The sequence below is a fragment of the Oncorhynchus clarkii genome, chromosome 10 (genome assembly GCF_045791955.1).
Source record: "Oncorhynchus clarkii lewisi isolate Uvic-CL-2024 chromosome 10, UVic_Ocla_1.0, whole genome shotgun sequence".
NCBI classification, from domain to species: Eukaryota; Metazoa; Chordata; class Actinopteri; order Salmoniformes; family Salmonidae; genus Oncorhynchus; species Oncorhynchus clarkii.
Genome location: NC_092156.1, coordinates 51,677,490 through 51,692,177, shown reverse-complemented (window position 1 = coordinate 51,692,177; position 14,688 = coordinate 51,677,490). Strand labels below are relative to the sequence as shown.

Sequence of the window (14,688 nt, the reverse complement as noted above, 5' to 3'; positions counted from 1 at the left end):
TTTCAGGTATTTTTATTTATTTTTGTAAATCTAAGAGCAGTGTAACAGGGAATCCTAACCATTCAACCAATACATTGATTAGGGACCTTTCAGAATTTACAGGACGTGGTACTAAGATGAATTTGTGGGAGAGTTATACTTTTTCAATTTCAGTACAATACTATACTACCCTTCCCGGGAAGGGTTTAGTATTTTTTTTATAGTATTGTATTTTTTTCTCAGTGTTTCTGAATTAATTGCTTGAATGTGTGCTCAATGCCTCCCATCATTTCTGATCCTTTGCTGGGTGCGCAATATCAAGTGTGTGTGCGCCTAATAATTTAGTGTGGTCTCAATCAAGTAAGCCATAGGGTATACGAAGTGCATTAGTGGAGAAGCACATGGGAAAGTTATATTTATAAGACAATTTCCTAAATATGATAGGCTCTTAACATCAAAATTGCTACGTTGCATGTAATGCTTTTGAGACGAGGAAGAGTTTCTCAAACGGCATATCTAAGGCTCTGTTTCTAAAATATATTTTGCTTAGGGGAGTCATCCATTTTCATTTTTTAGTGGTACAATTTTCTCCATGTACCACTTATTATAAATAAAGCACAGTCCCTTAGGTCTACATGACATTATGTCATTTCTCTCTCTGTGATTTTGTGTTGGCTGAGACTTGTCCTACACAGCATCTCCTAACTTGTTACCTCAGACAGTCTATAGATTTACGACTCTCTCGCTCTCTGTTTCTCTCTCTCTGTTTCTCTCTCTCTGTTTTCTCTCTCTCTCTCTCTCTCTCTCTCTCTCTCTCTCTCTCTCTTTCTCACTCTCTCTTTCTCACTCTCTCTTTCACTGATTGTTCTGCTCACACAGCCAGGGACATTTTCATAATTAAATGGCCTTTAGAAGTCATAACTCACCACGAGGTGTCTATCCTCCACTGAAACACACCTGGCTGAGATTGATTAATCAGCTCTTTACTCACTACAATGTCACCAGCCAGCCCCGAGGTCTGAGTGGTCTGAGTGGTGTGAGTCAGAGACAATGACTGTGTATGAAGGAGTCGGAGATGACGAGAAGAATATGAATAGAAACAAGGACTAAGCTTCGTCATTCTGTTTTGATATAGGTTTGTGTGTGAGATGTGTGGAAAGCTTAAAAATGCAGCGCTGGCTATCTATATCTATCATGATGGATGTGAACCACACCTGGAAGTACTAGTTTGACTCTCAGATGTATAGAGCCAGGAGAAGTTGTAGACTAAGGACTGGATTAAATCCGTAGCTCTTTAGCGGTGTTGCGCTGTTGAAATGTAAAAGTAATTTTAGATTGAGCCGAAAATGATGCAGTGTTATTATGCAGCGTTTACCGTGAATTAAGTCTCTGCAATTGCGGGAAAAATGGCCTATAAATATCAATCAAGCTACAACGCTGATGTTGGGTGCTGTGGAGTTTGTCCAGTGCTAAGTGGTTTGAAAAGCACAGCACTGAAATATGCCCTCCTGCCCTGAAGAACATGGTGTTACTTTGTTTACAGTACATGTAATAGAGGTGGTATAGGATAGGCTCCTGTTTGTGGTAACAGGGAAAGTATCAGGCACTCTGGCCAGTGACTGCAGAGGTGAACAAAGGGACATAATATAGCTGTTTTCACAACACCGCTGTCAAGTTTTCATGTAAAATTATTCATTATTTTCTCCCCCAATCTTATGTTCTTATCTGCCTTCAGCAGTCTTTGTTTCCAGAGTGCTCCTGACCCACTGTGGTGTCGGGCCTATGTTTCATGTAGGGCGACCCTATCAAACTTACATACCTAGCAAGCAAGCATAGATCGGATCATTGTCGTTTTGGCAAACGCGTTTCAAAGGTGACAAATTTCCATTTCACGCATAGAAATCCTATTAAATTCATAATTCTATGGTTCCACCACCATTGGGAATGCATGTTAACACAGTCTTGGAAGCCTAACCTTCCATCTCCTACAGTAGTCCTTCTCTTGTCCCTCCAGGGTGCATGCTGTGTTTTGGTCAGTCAGCCTTTTTCCGCTTCAACCACCCAGAAGAGGCCCTCAGAATGAAGAGCATGCTGCCTGGAGGAAGCCAGGGGCCCAGCCCCTACAAGAGCCATCACACAGGTAACCATCACACCACACCAACTCACATCACACTATACTACACAGTATGCTGCCTGGAGGGAGCCAGGGGCCCAGTGCCTACAAGACCTACCACACAGGTAACCATCACATAGGAACCACACAGGTAATGATAGAGCAGGTGTACTCAACTCTTATTTGAGAAGGTCCGGTAAAAACACATTTAGTAGGTGGCAAAGATCCGGATGGATGTTTTCATTTATTGGCATAGTAACAAAAAACGACTCGCAATCCATGCAACCCCAAACTGTTCAAACTGCTCACACCCCTCTTGTTGGACATTTTAAATCTCAGTTCCTGCAATTCTACACATTTTGCCATGGAGCAGAAAGAACAGTTTTGTTCAGTTTTCTAAGCTAATTTGCTGCAATTCTACACATTATACAATGGCTTATGTGTGTTCATATGATACCTGAGTGACTCAACAAAATCAAATGGTGGTCCCCTGGGGGTTGAGGCCCCTGGGCACGTATTCTGTTCATGATAACTACAAGATTTAGATTGGTAAATTAAGCTAACAAGCTATCTAACAAGTGTCACTGTACCAGACTCAGATGTTCTGTTAGCTGGTTACAATATCTACAGAGCAGATAGAGTGGGTAGAGGAGGAGGTATTGCCATTCAGTGGGACAAAAAAGTATTTAGTCAGCCACCAATTGTGCAAGTTCTCCCACTTAAAAAGATGAGAGAGGCCTGTAATTTTCATCATAGGTACACTTCAACTATGACAGACAAAATGAGAAAACAAATCCAGAAAATCACATTGTAGGATTTTTTATGAATTTATTTGCAAATTATGGTGGATAAGTACAAGTAAATAAGTATTTGGTCACCTACAAACAAGCAAGATTTCTGGCTCTCACAGACCTGTAACTTCTTCTTTAAGAGGCTCCTCTGTCCTCCATTCGTTACCTGTATTAATGGCACTTGTTTGAACTTGTTATCAGTATGAAAGACACCTGTCCACAACCTCAAACAGTCACACTCCAAACTCAACTATGGCCAAGACCAAAGAGCTGTCAAAGGACACCAGAAAGACAATTGTAGACCTGCACCAGGCTGGGAAGACTGAATCTGCAATAGGTAAGCAGCTTGGTTTGAAGAAATCAACTGTGGGAGCAATTATTAGGAAATGGAAGACATACAAGACCACTGATAATCTCCCTCGATCTAGGGCTCCACGCAAGATCTCACCCTGTGGGGTCAAAATGATCACAAGAACGGTGAGCAAAAATCCCAGAACCTCACGGGGGGACCTAGTGAATGACCTGCAGAGAGCTGGGACCAAAGTAACAAAGCCTACCATCAGAAACACACTACGCCGCCAGGGACTCAAATCCTGCAGTGCCAGACGTGTCCCCCTGCTTAAGCCAGTACATGTCCAGGCCCGTTTGAAGTTTGCTAGAGAGCATTTGGATGATCCAGAAGAAGATTGGGAGAATGTCATATGGTCAGATGAAACCAAAATATAACTTTTTGGTAAAAACTCAACTCGTCGTGTTTGGAGGACAAAGAATGCTGAGTTGCATCCAAAGAACACCAAACCTACTGTGAAGCATGGGGGTGGAAACATCATGCTTTGGGTGTTGTGGTGAGTGAATGAGGACCCAAAAGCGAACTAACTTAAACAGAGCTTCTTTAATAACCAAACATAGGTAGGCTCAGATAGACCGGCAGATTCCGACAGGACAGGACAAGGTTACAGCAAACATGACGATAGTCTGGCTCAGGCATGAAACACAACAAACAAGAATCCGACAAGGACAGGAACAGAAACAGAGAGAGATATAGGGACCTAATCAGAGGGAAAAAGGGAACAGGTGGGAAACGGGGTGAATGGGTAGTCAGAGGAGACAAGGAACAGCTGGGGGAAAGCGGGGGAGAAAAGGTAACCTAACAACGACCAGCAGAGGGAGACAGGGTGAAGGGAAAGGACAGAGACAAGACACAACATGACAGTACATGACAGTACCCCCCCACTCACCGAGCGCCTCCTGGCGCACTCGAGGAGGAAACCTGGCGGCAACGGAGGAAATCCTCGATCAGCGCACGGTCCAGCACGTCCCGAGAGGGAACCCAACTCCTCTCCTCAGGACCGTACCCCTCCCAATCTACGAGGTACTGGTGACCACGGCCCCGAGGACGCATGTCCAAAATTCTACGGACCCTGTAGATGGGTGCGCCCTCGACAAGGATGGGGGGGGGGGGGGGGGAAGACGAGCGGGGGCGCGAAGGACGGGCTTGATGCAGGAGACATGGAAGACCGGGTGGACGCGACGAAGGTATCGCGGAAGAAGAAGTCGAACTGCGACAGGATTAATGACCCGAGAAATACGGAACGGACCAATGAACCGCGGGGTCAACTTGCGAGAAGCCGTCTTAAGGGGAAGGTTCTGAGTGGAGAGCCAAACTCTCTGACCGCGACAATATCTAGGACTCTTAGTTCTACGCTTATTAGCAGCCCTCACAGTCTGCGTCCTATAACGGCAAAGTGCAGACCTGACCCTCTTCCAGGTGCGCTCGCAACGTTGGACAAAAGCCTGAGCGGAGGGGACGCTGGACTCGGCGAACTGAGATGAGAACAGCGGAGGCTGGTACCCGAGGCTACTCTGAAAAGGAGATAGCCCGGTCGCAGACGAAGGAAGCGAGTTGTGGGCGTATTCTGCCCAGGGGAGCTGTTCTGACCAAGACGCAGGGTTACGAAAAGAAAGACTGCGTAAGATGCGACCAATAGTCTGATTGGCCCGTTCTGCTTGACCGTTAGACTGGGGGTGAAAGCCGGAAGAGAGACTGACGGAAGCCCCAATCAAACGGCAAAACTCCCTCCAAAATTGAGACGTGAATTGCGGACCTCTGTCCGAAACGACGTCTGACGGAAGGCCATGAATTCTGAAAACATTCTCGATGATGATTTGTGCCGTCTCTTTAGCAGAAGGAAGCTTAGCAAGGGGAATGAAATGAGCCGCCTTAGAGAACCTATCGACAACCGTAAGAATAACAGTCTTCCCCGCTGACGAAGGCAGTCCGGTGACAAAATCTAAGGCGATGTGAGACCACGGTCGAGAGGGAATAGGAAGCGGCCTGAGACGGCCGGCAGGAGGAGAGTTACCGGACTTAGTCTGCGCGCAGACCGAACAAGCAGCCACGAAACGACGCGTGTCATGCTCCCGGGTGGGCCACCAAAAACGCTGGCGAATGGAAGCAAGCGTACCCCGAACGCCAGGGTGGCCGGCTAACTTGGCAGAGTGAGCCCACTGAAGAACGGCCAGACGAGTAGGAACGGGAACGAAAAGAAGGTTCCTAGGACAAGCGCGCGGCGACGGAGTGTGAGTGAGCGCTTGTTTTACCTGCCTCTCAATTCCCCAGACAGTCAACCCGACAACACGCCCCTCAGGGAGAATCCCCTCGGGGTCAGTGGAGGCTACTGAAGAACTGAAGAGACGAGACAAAGCATCAGGCTTGGTGTTCTTAGAGCCCGGACGATAAGAAATCACGAACTCGAAACGAGCGAAAAACAGCGCCCAACGCGCCTGACGCGCATTAAGTCGTTTGGCAGAACGGATGTACTCAAGGTTCCTATGGTCAGTCCAAACGACAAAAGGAACGGTCGCCCCCTCCAACCACTGTCGCCATTCGCCTAGGGCTAACCGGATGGCGAGCAGTTCGCGGTTACCCACATCATAGTTACGTTCCGACGGCGACAGGCGATGAGAAAAATACGCGCATGGGTGGACCTTGTCGTCAGAGAGGGAGCGCTGAGAAAGGATGGCTCCCACGCCCACCTCTGACGCGTCAACCTCGACAACGAACTGTCTAGAGACGTCAGGTGTAACAAGGATAGGAGCGGATGTAAAACGATTCTTGAGGAGATCAAAAGCTCCCTGGGCGGAAACGGACCACTTAAAGCACGTCTTGACAGAAGTAAGGGCTGTGAGAGGAGCTGCCACCTGACCGAAATTACGGATGAAACGACGATAGAAGTTCGCGAAGCCGAGAAAGCGCTGCAGCTCGACGCGTGACTTAGGGACGGGCCAATCAATGACAGCTTGGACCTTAGCGGGATCCATCTTAATGCCTTCAGCGGAAATAACAGAACCGAGAAATGTGACGGAGGAGGCATGAAAAGTGCACTTCTCAGCCTTCACAAAAAGACAATTCTCTAAAAGGCGCTGGAGGACACGTCGAACGTGCTGAACATGAATCTGGAGTGACGGTGAAAAAATCAGGATATCGTCAAGGTAAACGAAAACAAAGATGTTCAGCATGTCTCTCAGGACATCATTGACTAATGCCTGAAAGACAGCTGGAGCGTTAGCGAGGCCGAAAGGAAGAACCCGGTATTCAAAGTGCCCTAACGGAGTGTTAAACGCCGTCTTCCACTCGTCCCCCTCCCTGATGCGCACGAGATGGTAAGCGTTACGAAGGTCCAACTTAGTGAAAAACCTGGCTCCCTGCAGGATCTCGAAGGCTGAAGACATAAGAGGAAGCGGATAACGATTCTTCACTGTTATGTCATTCAGCCCTCGATAATCTATGCAGGGGCGCAGAGACCCGTCCTTCTTCTTGACAAAAAAAACCCCCGCTCCGGCGGGAGAGGAGGAGGGGACTATGGTACCGGCGTCAAGAGCTACAGACAAATAATCTTCGAGAGCCTTACGTTCGGGAGCCGACAGAGAGTATAGTCTACCCCGGGGGGGGGTGGTTCCCGGAAGGAGATCAATACTACAATCATACGACCGGTGTGGAGGAAGAGAGGTGGCCCTGGACCGACTGAACACCGTGCGCAGATCGTGATATTCCTCCGGCACCCCTGTCAAATCACCAGGCTCCTCCTGTGAAGAAGAGACAGAGGAAACAGGAGGGATAGCAGACATTAAACATTTCACATGACAAGAGACGTTCCAGGAGAGGATAGAATTACTAGACCAATTAATGGAAGGATTATGACAAACTAGCCAGGGATGGCCCAAAACAACAGGTGTAAAAGGTGAACGAAAAATTAAAAAAGAAATGGTTTCACTATGATTACCAGAAACAGTGAGGGTTAAAGGTAGCGTCTCACGCTGAATCCTGGGGAGAGGACTACCATCCAGAGCGAACAAGGCCGTGGGCTCCTTTAACTGTCTGAGAGGAATGTCATGTTCTCGAGCCCAGGTCTCATCCATAAAACAGCCCTCCGCCCCAGAGTCTATTAAGGCACTGCAGGAAGCTGACGAACCGGTCCAGCGTAGATGGACCGACAAGGTAGTGCAGGATCTTGAAGGAGAGACAGGAGTAGTAGCGCTCACCAGTAGCCCTCCGCTTACTGACGAGCTCTGGCCTTTTACTGGACATGAAGTGACAAAATGACCAGCGGAACCGCAATAGAGACAGAGGCGGTTGGTGATTCTCCGTTCCCTCTCCTTAGTCGAGATGCGGATACCTCCCAGCTGCATGGGCTCAGCACCCGAGCCGGCAGAGGAAGATGGTAGTGATGCGGAGAGGGAGGCGACGGAGAGCGCGAGCTCCTTTCCACGAGCTCGGTGACGAAGATCAACCCGTCGCTCAATGCGAATAGCGAGTTCAATCAAGGAATCCACGCTGGAAGGAACCTCCCGGGAGAGAATCTCATCCTTTACCTCTGCGCGGAAACCCTCCAGAAGACGAGCGAGCAAGGCCGGCTCGTTCCAGCCACTGGAGACAGCAAGAGTGCGAAACTCAATAGAGTAGTCTGTTATGGATCGATTGCCTTGACATAGGGAAGACAGGGCCCTGGAAGCCTCCTCCCCAAAAACAGATCGATCAAAAACCCGTATCATCTCCTCCTTAAAGTCCTGATACTGGTTAGTACACTCAGCCCTTGCCTCCCAGATTGCCGTGCCCCACTCACGAGCCCGTCCAATAAGGAGAGATATGACGTAGGCGACACGAGCAGTGCTCCTGGAGTAAGTGTTGGGCTGGAGAGAAAACACAATATCACACTGGGTGAGGAACGAGCGGCATTCAGTGGGCTCCCCAGAGTAACACGGCGGGTTATTGATTCTGGGCTCCGGAGATTCGAAAGCCCTGGAAGTGGCCGGTGGATCGAGGCGGAGATGGTGAACCTGTTCTGTGAGGTTGGAGACTTGGGTGGCCAGGGTCTCAACGGCATGTCGAGCAGCAGACACTTCCTGCTCGTGTCTGCCTAGCATCGCTCCCTGGATCCCGACGGCTGAGTGGAGAGGATCCGAAGTCGCTGGGTCCATTCTTGGTCGGATTCTTCTGTTGTGGTGAGTGAATGAGGACCCAAAAGCGAACTAACTTAAACAGAGCTTCTTTAATAACCAAACATAGGTAGGCTCAGATAGACCGGCAGATTCCGACAGGACAGGACAAGGTTACAGCAAACATGACGATAGTCTGGCTCAGGCATGAAACACAACAAACAAGAATCCGACAAGGACAGGAACAGAAACAGAGAGAGATATAGGGACCTAATCAGAGGGAAAAAGGGAACAGGTGGGAAACGGGGTGAATGGGTAGTCAGAGGAGACAAGGAACAGCTGGGGGAAAGCGGGGGAGAAAAGGTAACCTAACAACGACCAGCAGAGGGAGACAGGGTGAAGGGAAAGGACAGAGACAAGACACAACATGACAGTACATGACATTGGGGCTGTTTTTCTGCAAAGGGACCAGGACGACTGATCCGTGTAAAGGAAAGAATGAATGGGGCCATGTATCGTGAGATTATGAGTGAAAACCTCCTTCCATCAGCAAGGGCATTGAAGATAAAACGTGGCTGGATCTTTCAGCATGACAATGATCCCAAACACACCGCCCGGGCAATGAAGGAGTGGCTTCGTAAGAAGCATTTCAAGGTCCTGGAGTGGCCTAGCCAGTCTCCAGATCTCAACCCCATAGAAAATCTTTGGAGGGAGTTGAAAGTCCGTGTTGCCCAGCAACAGCCCCAAAACATCATTGCTCTAGAGGAGATCTGCATGGAGGAATGGGCCAAAATACCAGCAACAGCGTGTGAAAACCTTGTGAAGACTTACAGAAAATGTTTGACTTCTGTCATTGCCAACAAAGGGTATATAACAAAGTATTGAGATAAACTTTTGTTATTGACCAAATACTTATTTTCCACCATAATTTGCAAATAAATTCATAAAAAATCCTACAATGTGATTTTCTGGATTATTTTTTCTAATTTTGTCTTTCATAGTTGAAGTGTACCTATGATGAAATTACAGGCCTCTCTCATCTTTTTAAGAAGGGAGAACTTGCACAATTGGTGGCTGACTAAATCATTTTTTGCCCCACTGTATATAGACTACCTGTTAAAAGTTTTAGAATACCTACTCATTGAAGGGTTTTTCTTTATTTTTACAATTTCTACATTATAGAATAATAGTAAAAACATCAAAACAATGAAATAACACATATGGAATCATGTAGTAACCAAAAAAGTGTTCATCAAATCAAAATATATTTTATATTTGAGATTCTTCAAATAGCCACCCTTCGCCTTGATGACAGCTTTGCACATTCTTGGCATTCTTTCAACCAGCTTCATGAGGAATCCTTTTCCAACAGTCTTGAGGGAGTTCCCACATATGCTGAGCCCTTGTTGGCTGCGTTTTCTTCACTCTGCGGTCCAACTCATCCCAAACCATCTCAATTGGGTTGAGGTTGGGTGATTGTGGAGGCCAGGTCATCTGATGCAGCACTCTGTCACTCTCCTTCTTGGTCAAATAGCCCTTACACAGCCTGGAGGTGTGTTTTTTGTCATTGTCTTGAAAAACAAATGATAGTCCCACTAAGCCTAAAGCAGATGGGATGACGTATCACTGCAGAATGCTGTGGTAGCCATGCTGGTTAAGTGCGCCTTGAATTCTAAATAAATCACTGACAGTGTCACCAGCAAAGCACCTCACACCATCACACCTCCTCCATGCTTCACGGTGGGAACCACACATGGGAAGATCATCCGTTCACCTACTCTGCGTCTCACAAAGACAAGGTAGTTGGAACCAAAAATCAGTTGAAGAAACTTTTGAAGTTCTTGACATTTTCTGGATTGACTGACCTTCATGTCTTAAAGTAATGATGGACTGTCGTTTCTCTTGATTATTAGAGCTGTTCTTGCCATAATATGGACTTGGTATTTTACCAAATAGGGCTATCTTCTGTATACCACCAATACCTTGTCACAACACAACTGATTGGCTGAAACGCATTAACCTCTCTAGGGTATGTGGCCAACACCTGGCCAACATCCAGTGAGATTGCAGAGCGCCAAATTCAAATACAGAAATACTCATCATAAAAATTCAGAAAAGATACAACTATTTTACATACGTTTAAAGATGAACTTCTTGTGAATCCAACCACGGTGTCAGATTTCAAAAATGCTTTACGGCGAAAGCATACCTTACAATTATTTGAGAACATAGCCCAGCAGACAAATCATTACAAACAGTAACCAGCTAAGTAGAAGAGTTATACACAAGTCAGAAATAGAGATAAAATGAATCACTTACCTTTGATGATCTTCATATGATTGCACTCAGAAGACATTCATTTATTCAATAAATTTTCCTTTTGTTCGATAAAGTCTCTCTTTATATCCGAAAACCTCTGTTTTGTTTGCGTGTTTTCTTCAGTAATCCACAGGCTCAAACGCAGTCACAACAGGCAGACAAAAATTGTATCCGTAAAGTTCATAGAAGCATGTCAAACGATGTTTATATTCAATCCTCAGGTGTTTTTTAGCCTAAATAATCGATAATATTTCAACCGGACAATAACGTAGTCAATATAAAAGGTAAACAAGAAAGGCACTCTCTCGGTCGCGCGCATGAAAAAGCTCTGTGACACGGCAGGGTCCACTCATTCAGACTGCTCTTACTCCCTCATTTTTCAGAGTACAAGCCTGAAACAATTTCTAAAGACTGTTGGCATCTAGTGGAAGGCACAGGAACTGCAATTTGAGTCCTAAATCAATGGATACTGCAATGGCATTGAATAGAAAAAAAATCTAACTTCCTGAATGGAGGTTTTCGCCTGCCAAATCAGTTCTGTTATACTCACAGACATTATTTTAACATTTTTGGAAACTTTAGAGTGTTTTCTTTAATTTGGGCACGCTTTTCATCCAAAATTCCAAATGCTGCCCCCTACCCTAGAGAAGTTAAGAAGGAAAGAAATTCCCCAAATTTAGCAGACACACTTACCCAGAGCAACTTAGTTTGTGCATTCATCTGAAGATGAATGCACAGCTCGGTGGGACAACCACATATCACAGGCATAGTAAGTATACTTTTCCTCAATAAAGTAGCTATCAGCAAAATCAGAGTAGGAAAAGGGGGAAGGGGGGAGTCAAGTGCAAGTGTTGGTTCAGGAAAGTGTGGGGAAGGGGGGGGCTGCTGTCCTAGCTTTAGGGGAAGCTGGTTCAACCATTGGGGTGCCAGGACAGAGAAGAGCTTGGACTGGGCTGAGGGGAGCTGCCCTCCTGTAGGGTTGGGGGGGCCAAGAGACTAGAGGTGGCAGAACGGAGTGCTCCTGCCGGAAGCAATAGCAGCAGCAACAGCAGTAACAACAACCAACAATAACAAAAGGATGGAAATAGTGCCAGGACCATCATGACAAGAGATGAGTCGTTCAGCGGCTTGAGGATGTCCTACTTCACCAGCAGCGTCAAATTTAATTTCAAAAAGTAGCTGGCAATACAGCTAGTTCTGAAGAACCTAGCAAGCTAAACTGGTTAAGCGCTAACTCACTAACATCACTAACAACTAATTCAATTATTGTCATCTTTTTTTTACTTGTGTTTTTGTAAAAACAAAACAAATGTTTTACATTGATGGAACATATTTTTTATGCCATTATTATAGGCTTAGTCTTAAAAAAACTATCACAGATCTGAGTTATCTTGTTGCAGGTGTGTTGGACACAATGCAATAACTTAAAAGAAAAGAGAAACAAACACACTGCTCTTGTTATATTAATGCAATACATTTTGTATGCCATCATCTACACTGTAAATAGCTAAGCCTTATAAGCCTACAAACTAGCTGGCGCTAGTGCTGTCAAATAGTCCCACTTGTGCAATCAAGGGATGTGCTACTTTGATGAGTGAAGAACCTTAGCAAGCATGCATAGTGTTCGAAACAAACGACTGGATCCATAGATATAGAACAAAAATAATGAAAGACTGGGTCACGTCTCTGGCATGTATGAATTTACTTATCAAAATGAAAATATCAATGAAAATATGTAATTTCTATTCCAGTAAATGTGTGCTTTAGTATTGTTTCTTTGGCAGCTGTGGTATAATCAAATAACATTTTATTGGTGGCAGATGTTAATGCGAGTGTAGCGAAATGCTTGTGCTTCGAGTTCCGACAAGGCAGTAATATCTAACGAGTGTAAGGGATGAATAAGAATATGTACATATAAATATATGGATGAGCGATGGCTGTGCGGCATAGGCAAGATGCAGTAGATGGTATAGTGCAGTATATAAATATGAGATGAGTGATGTCGGATATGTAAACATTATTAAAGTGGTGTTATGATGTGACTAATGATAGGCATAGGCAAGATGCAGTAGATGGTTTAGAACAGTATATACATATGAGATGAGTAATGTAGGATATTTAAGGTGACTAGTGATACCTTCATTAAGTCCATTTATTAAAGTGGCCAGAGATTTGAGTCTGTATGTTGACAGCAGCCTCTCTATGTTAGTGATGGCTGTTTAACAGTCTGATGGCCTTGAGAGAGAAGCTGTTTTTCAGTCTCTCGGTCCCAGCTTTGATGCACCTGTACTGACCTCGCCGTCTGTGGACCTATTGGGGCGGTAAGCAAATTGGAGTGTGTCTAGGTAAAAAGTACCAACTTTGACTTTTCTGTTTTAAAACGCCTGTGTCTCAGGTAGGGTGGAGGTGATATGCTCCTTGACTAGTCTCTCAAAGCACTTCATGATGACAGAAGTGAGTGCAACGGGGCAGTAGTCATTTAGTTCAGTTACCTTAGCTTTCTTGGGAACAGGAACAATGGTGGCCATCTTGAGGCATGTGGGGACAACAGACTTGGATAGGGATTGATTGAATATGTCCGTAAACACACCAGGCAGCTGGTCTGCGCATGCTCTGAGGACGCGGCTATTGATGCTGTCTGGGCCGGCAGCCTTGCGAGGGTTAACACATTTGAAATGTTTTACTCACGTTGGCCACGGAGAAGGAGATCCCATGGGCTTTGGTAGCGGGCCATGTCAGTGGCACTGTATTGTCCTCAAAGCGAGCAAAGAAGTTGTTTAATTTGTCTGGAAGCAAGACATCGATGTCTGCGACGGGGCTGGTTTTCTTTTTGTAATCCGTGATTGACTGTAGACCCTGCCACATACACTGTTTGAGCTATTGAATTGCGACTCTACTTTGTCTCTATGCTAACGCTTTGCTTGTTTCATTGCCTTGCGGAAGGAATAGCTGCACTCTTTGTATTCGGTCATGTTTCTAGTCGCCTTGCCATGTTTGAAAGCGGTGGTTTGCTCTTTCAGTTTTGCGTGAATGCTGCCATCAATCCATGGTTTCTGGTTAGGAAATGTTTTAAAAAGTCACAGTGGGTACGACATCTCCGATGCACTTGCTAATAAACTCGGGCACCGAGTCAGCGTATGCATCAATGTTTTTGTCTGAGGTTATCCAGAACATATCCCAGTCCACGCGATCGAAGGAATCCGATTGGTCAGACCAGCGTTGGACGGACCTGAGCACGGGCGTTTCCTGTTTTAGTTTCTGTCTATAGGCTGGGAGCAACAAAATGGAGTCATGGTCAGATTTGCCGAAGGCAGGGCAGGACTTTGTATGCATCGCGGAAGTTAGAGTATTAATGATCCAGAATGCTAGCAGTACGTGTCACGCATTCGATATGGTGATAGAATTTAGGAAGTCTCGTTCTCAGGTTAGCTTTGTTAAAATCCCGGCTACAATAAATGCAGCCTCAGGATGTATGGTTTCCAGTTTACATAGAGTCCAGTGAAGTTCTTTCAGGGCCGACGAGGTGTCTGCTTGGGGGGTGGATATATACGGCTGTGACTATAATCGAAGATAATTCTCTTGGAAGATAATGCAGTCGGCATTGATTGTAAGGAGTTCTAGGTCAGGTGAACAAACGGACTTAAGTTCCTGTATGTTGGTGTGATTACACCATGAGTCGTTAATCATACACCCGATTCCCTTCTTCTTACCAGAGAGATATTTGTTTCTGTCGGCTTGATACATGAAGAAACCGGGTGCCTGTAACAACTCTGACAACATATCCCGAGTGAGCCATGTCTCTCTGGAAGGCAACTCGTGCCCTAATTTCGTCCACCTTGTTATCTAGAGATTGGACATGCTCGGGAGCGGTGGATGGTGTGCTCTCCTTCTGAGTGTGACCAGTACACCGCTCCGGCTGCCTCTCCTGTTTTGGGTCGGCCTCCGGGATAAGATCTCATGTCCAGTGTGGAGGTCCTAACAAAGGATCCGCTTCAGGAAAGACATATTCTTGGTTGTAATGTTGGTAAGTTGTCATTACTTTTATATCCA

The 14,688-nt window shown here is 45.9% G+C and overlaps 1 protein-coding gene across 8 annotated transcripts in view; it reads left to right on the top strand.

The window, feature by feature from the left end:
• LOC139418740 (pleckstrin homology-like domain, family B, member 1a) overlaps nt 1–14,688 on the top strand; it is an 84,152-nt gene that overhangs the window by 25,216 nt on the left and 44,248 nt on the right. For 7 of the 8 annotated variants that reach the window (XM_071168408.1, XM_071168409.1, XM_071168414.1 and 4 more), the window contains exon 5: nt 1,994–2,119. The exons of the other annotated variant lie outside the window; for it this stretch is intronic. In XM_071168408.1, the coding sequence (XP_071024509.1) occupies nt 1,994–2,119 (126 nt within the window). The remainder of the gene's footprint in view (nt 1–1,993; nt 2,120–14,688) is intronic. 8 annotated transcript variants of the gene reach the window in all.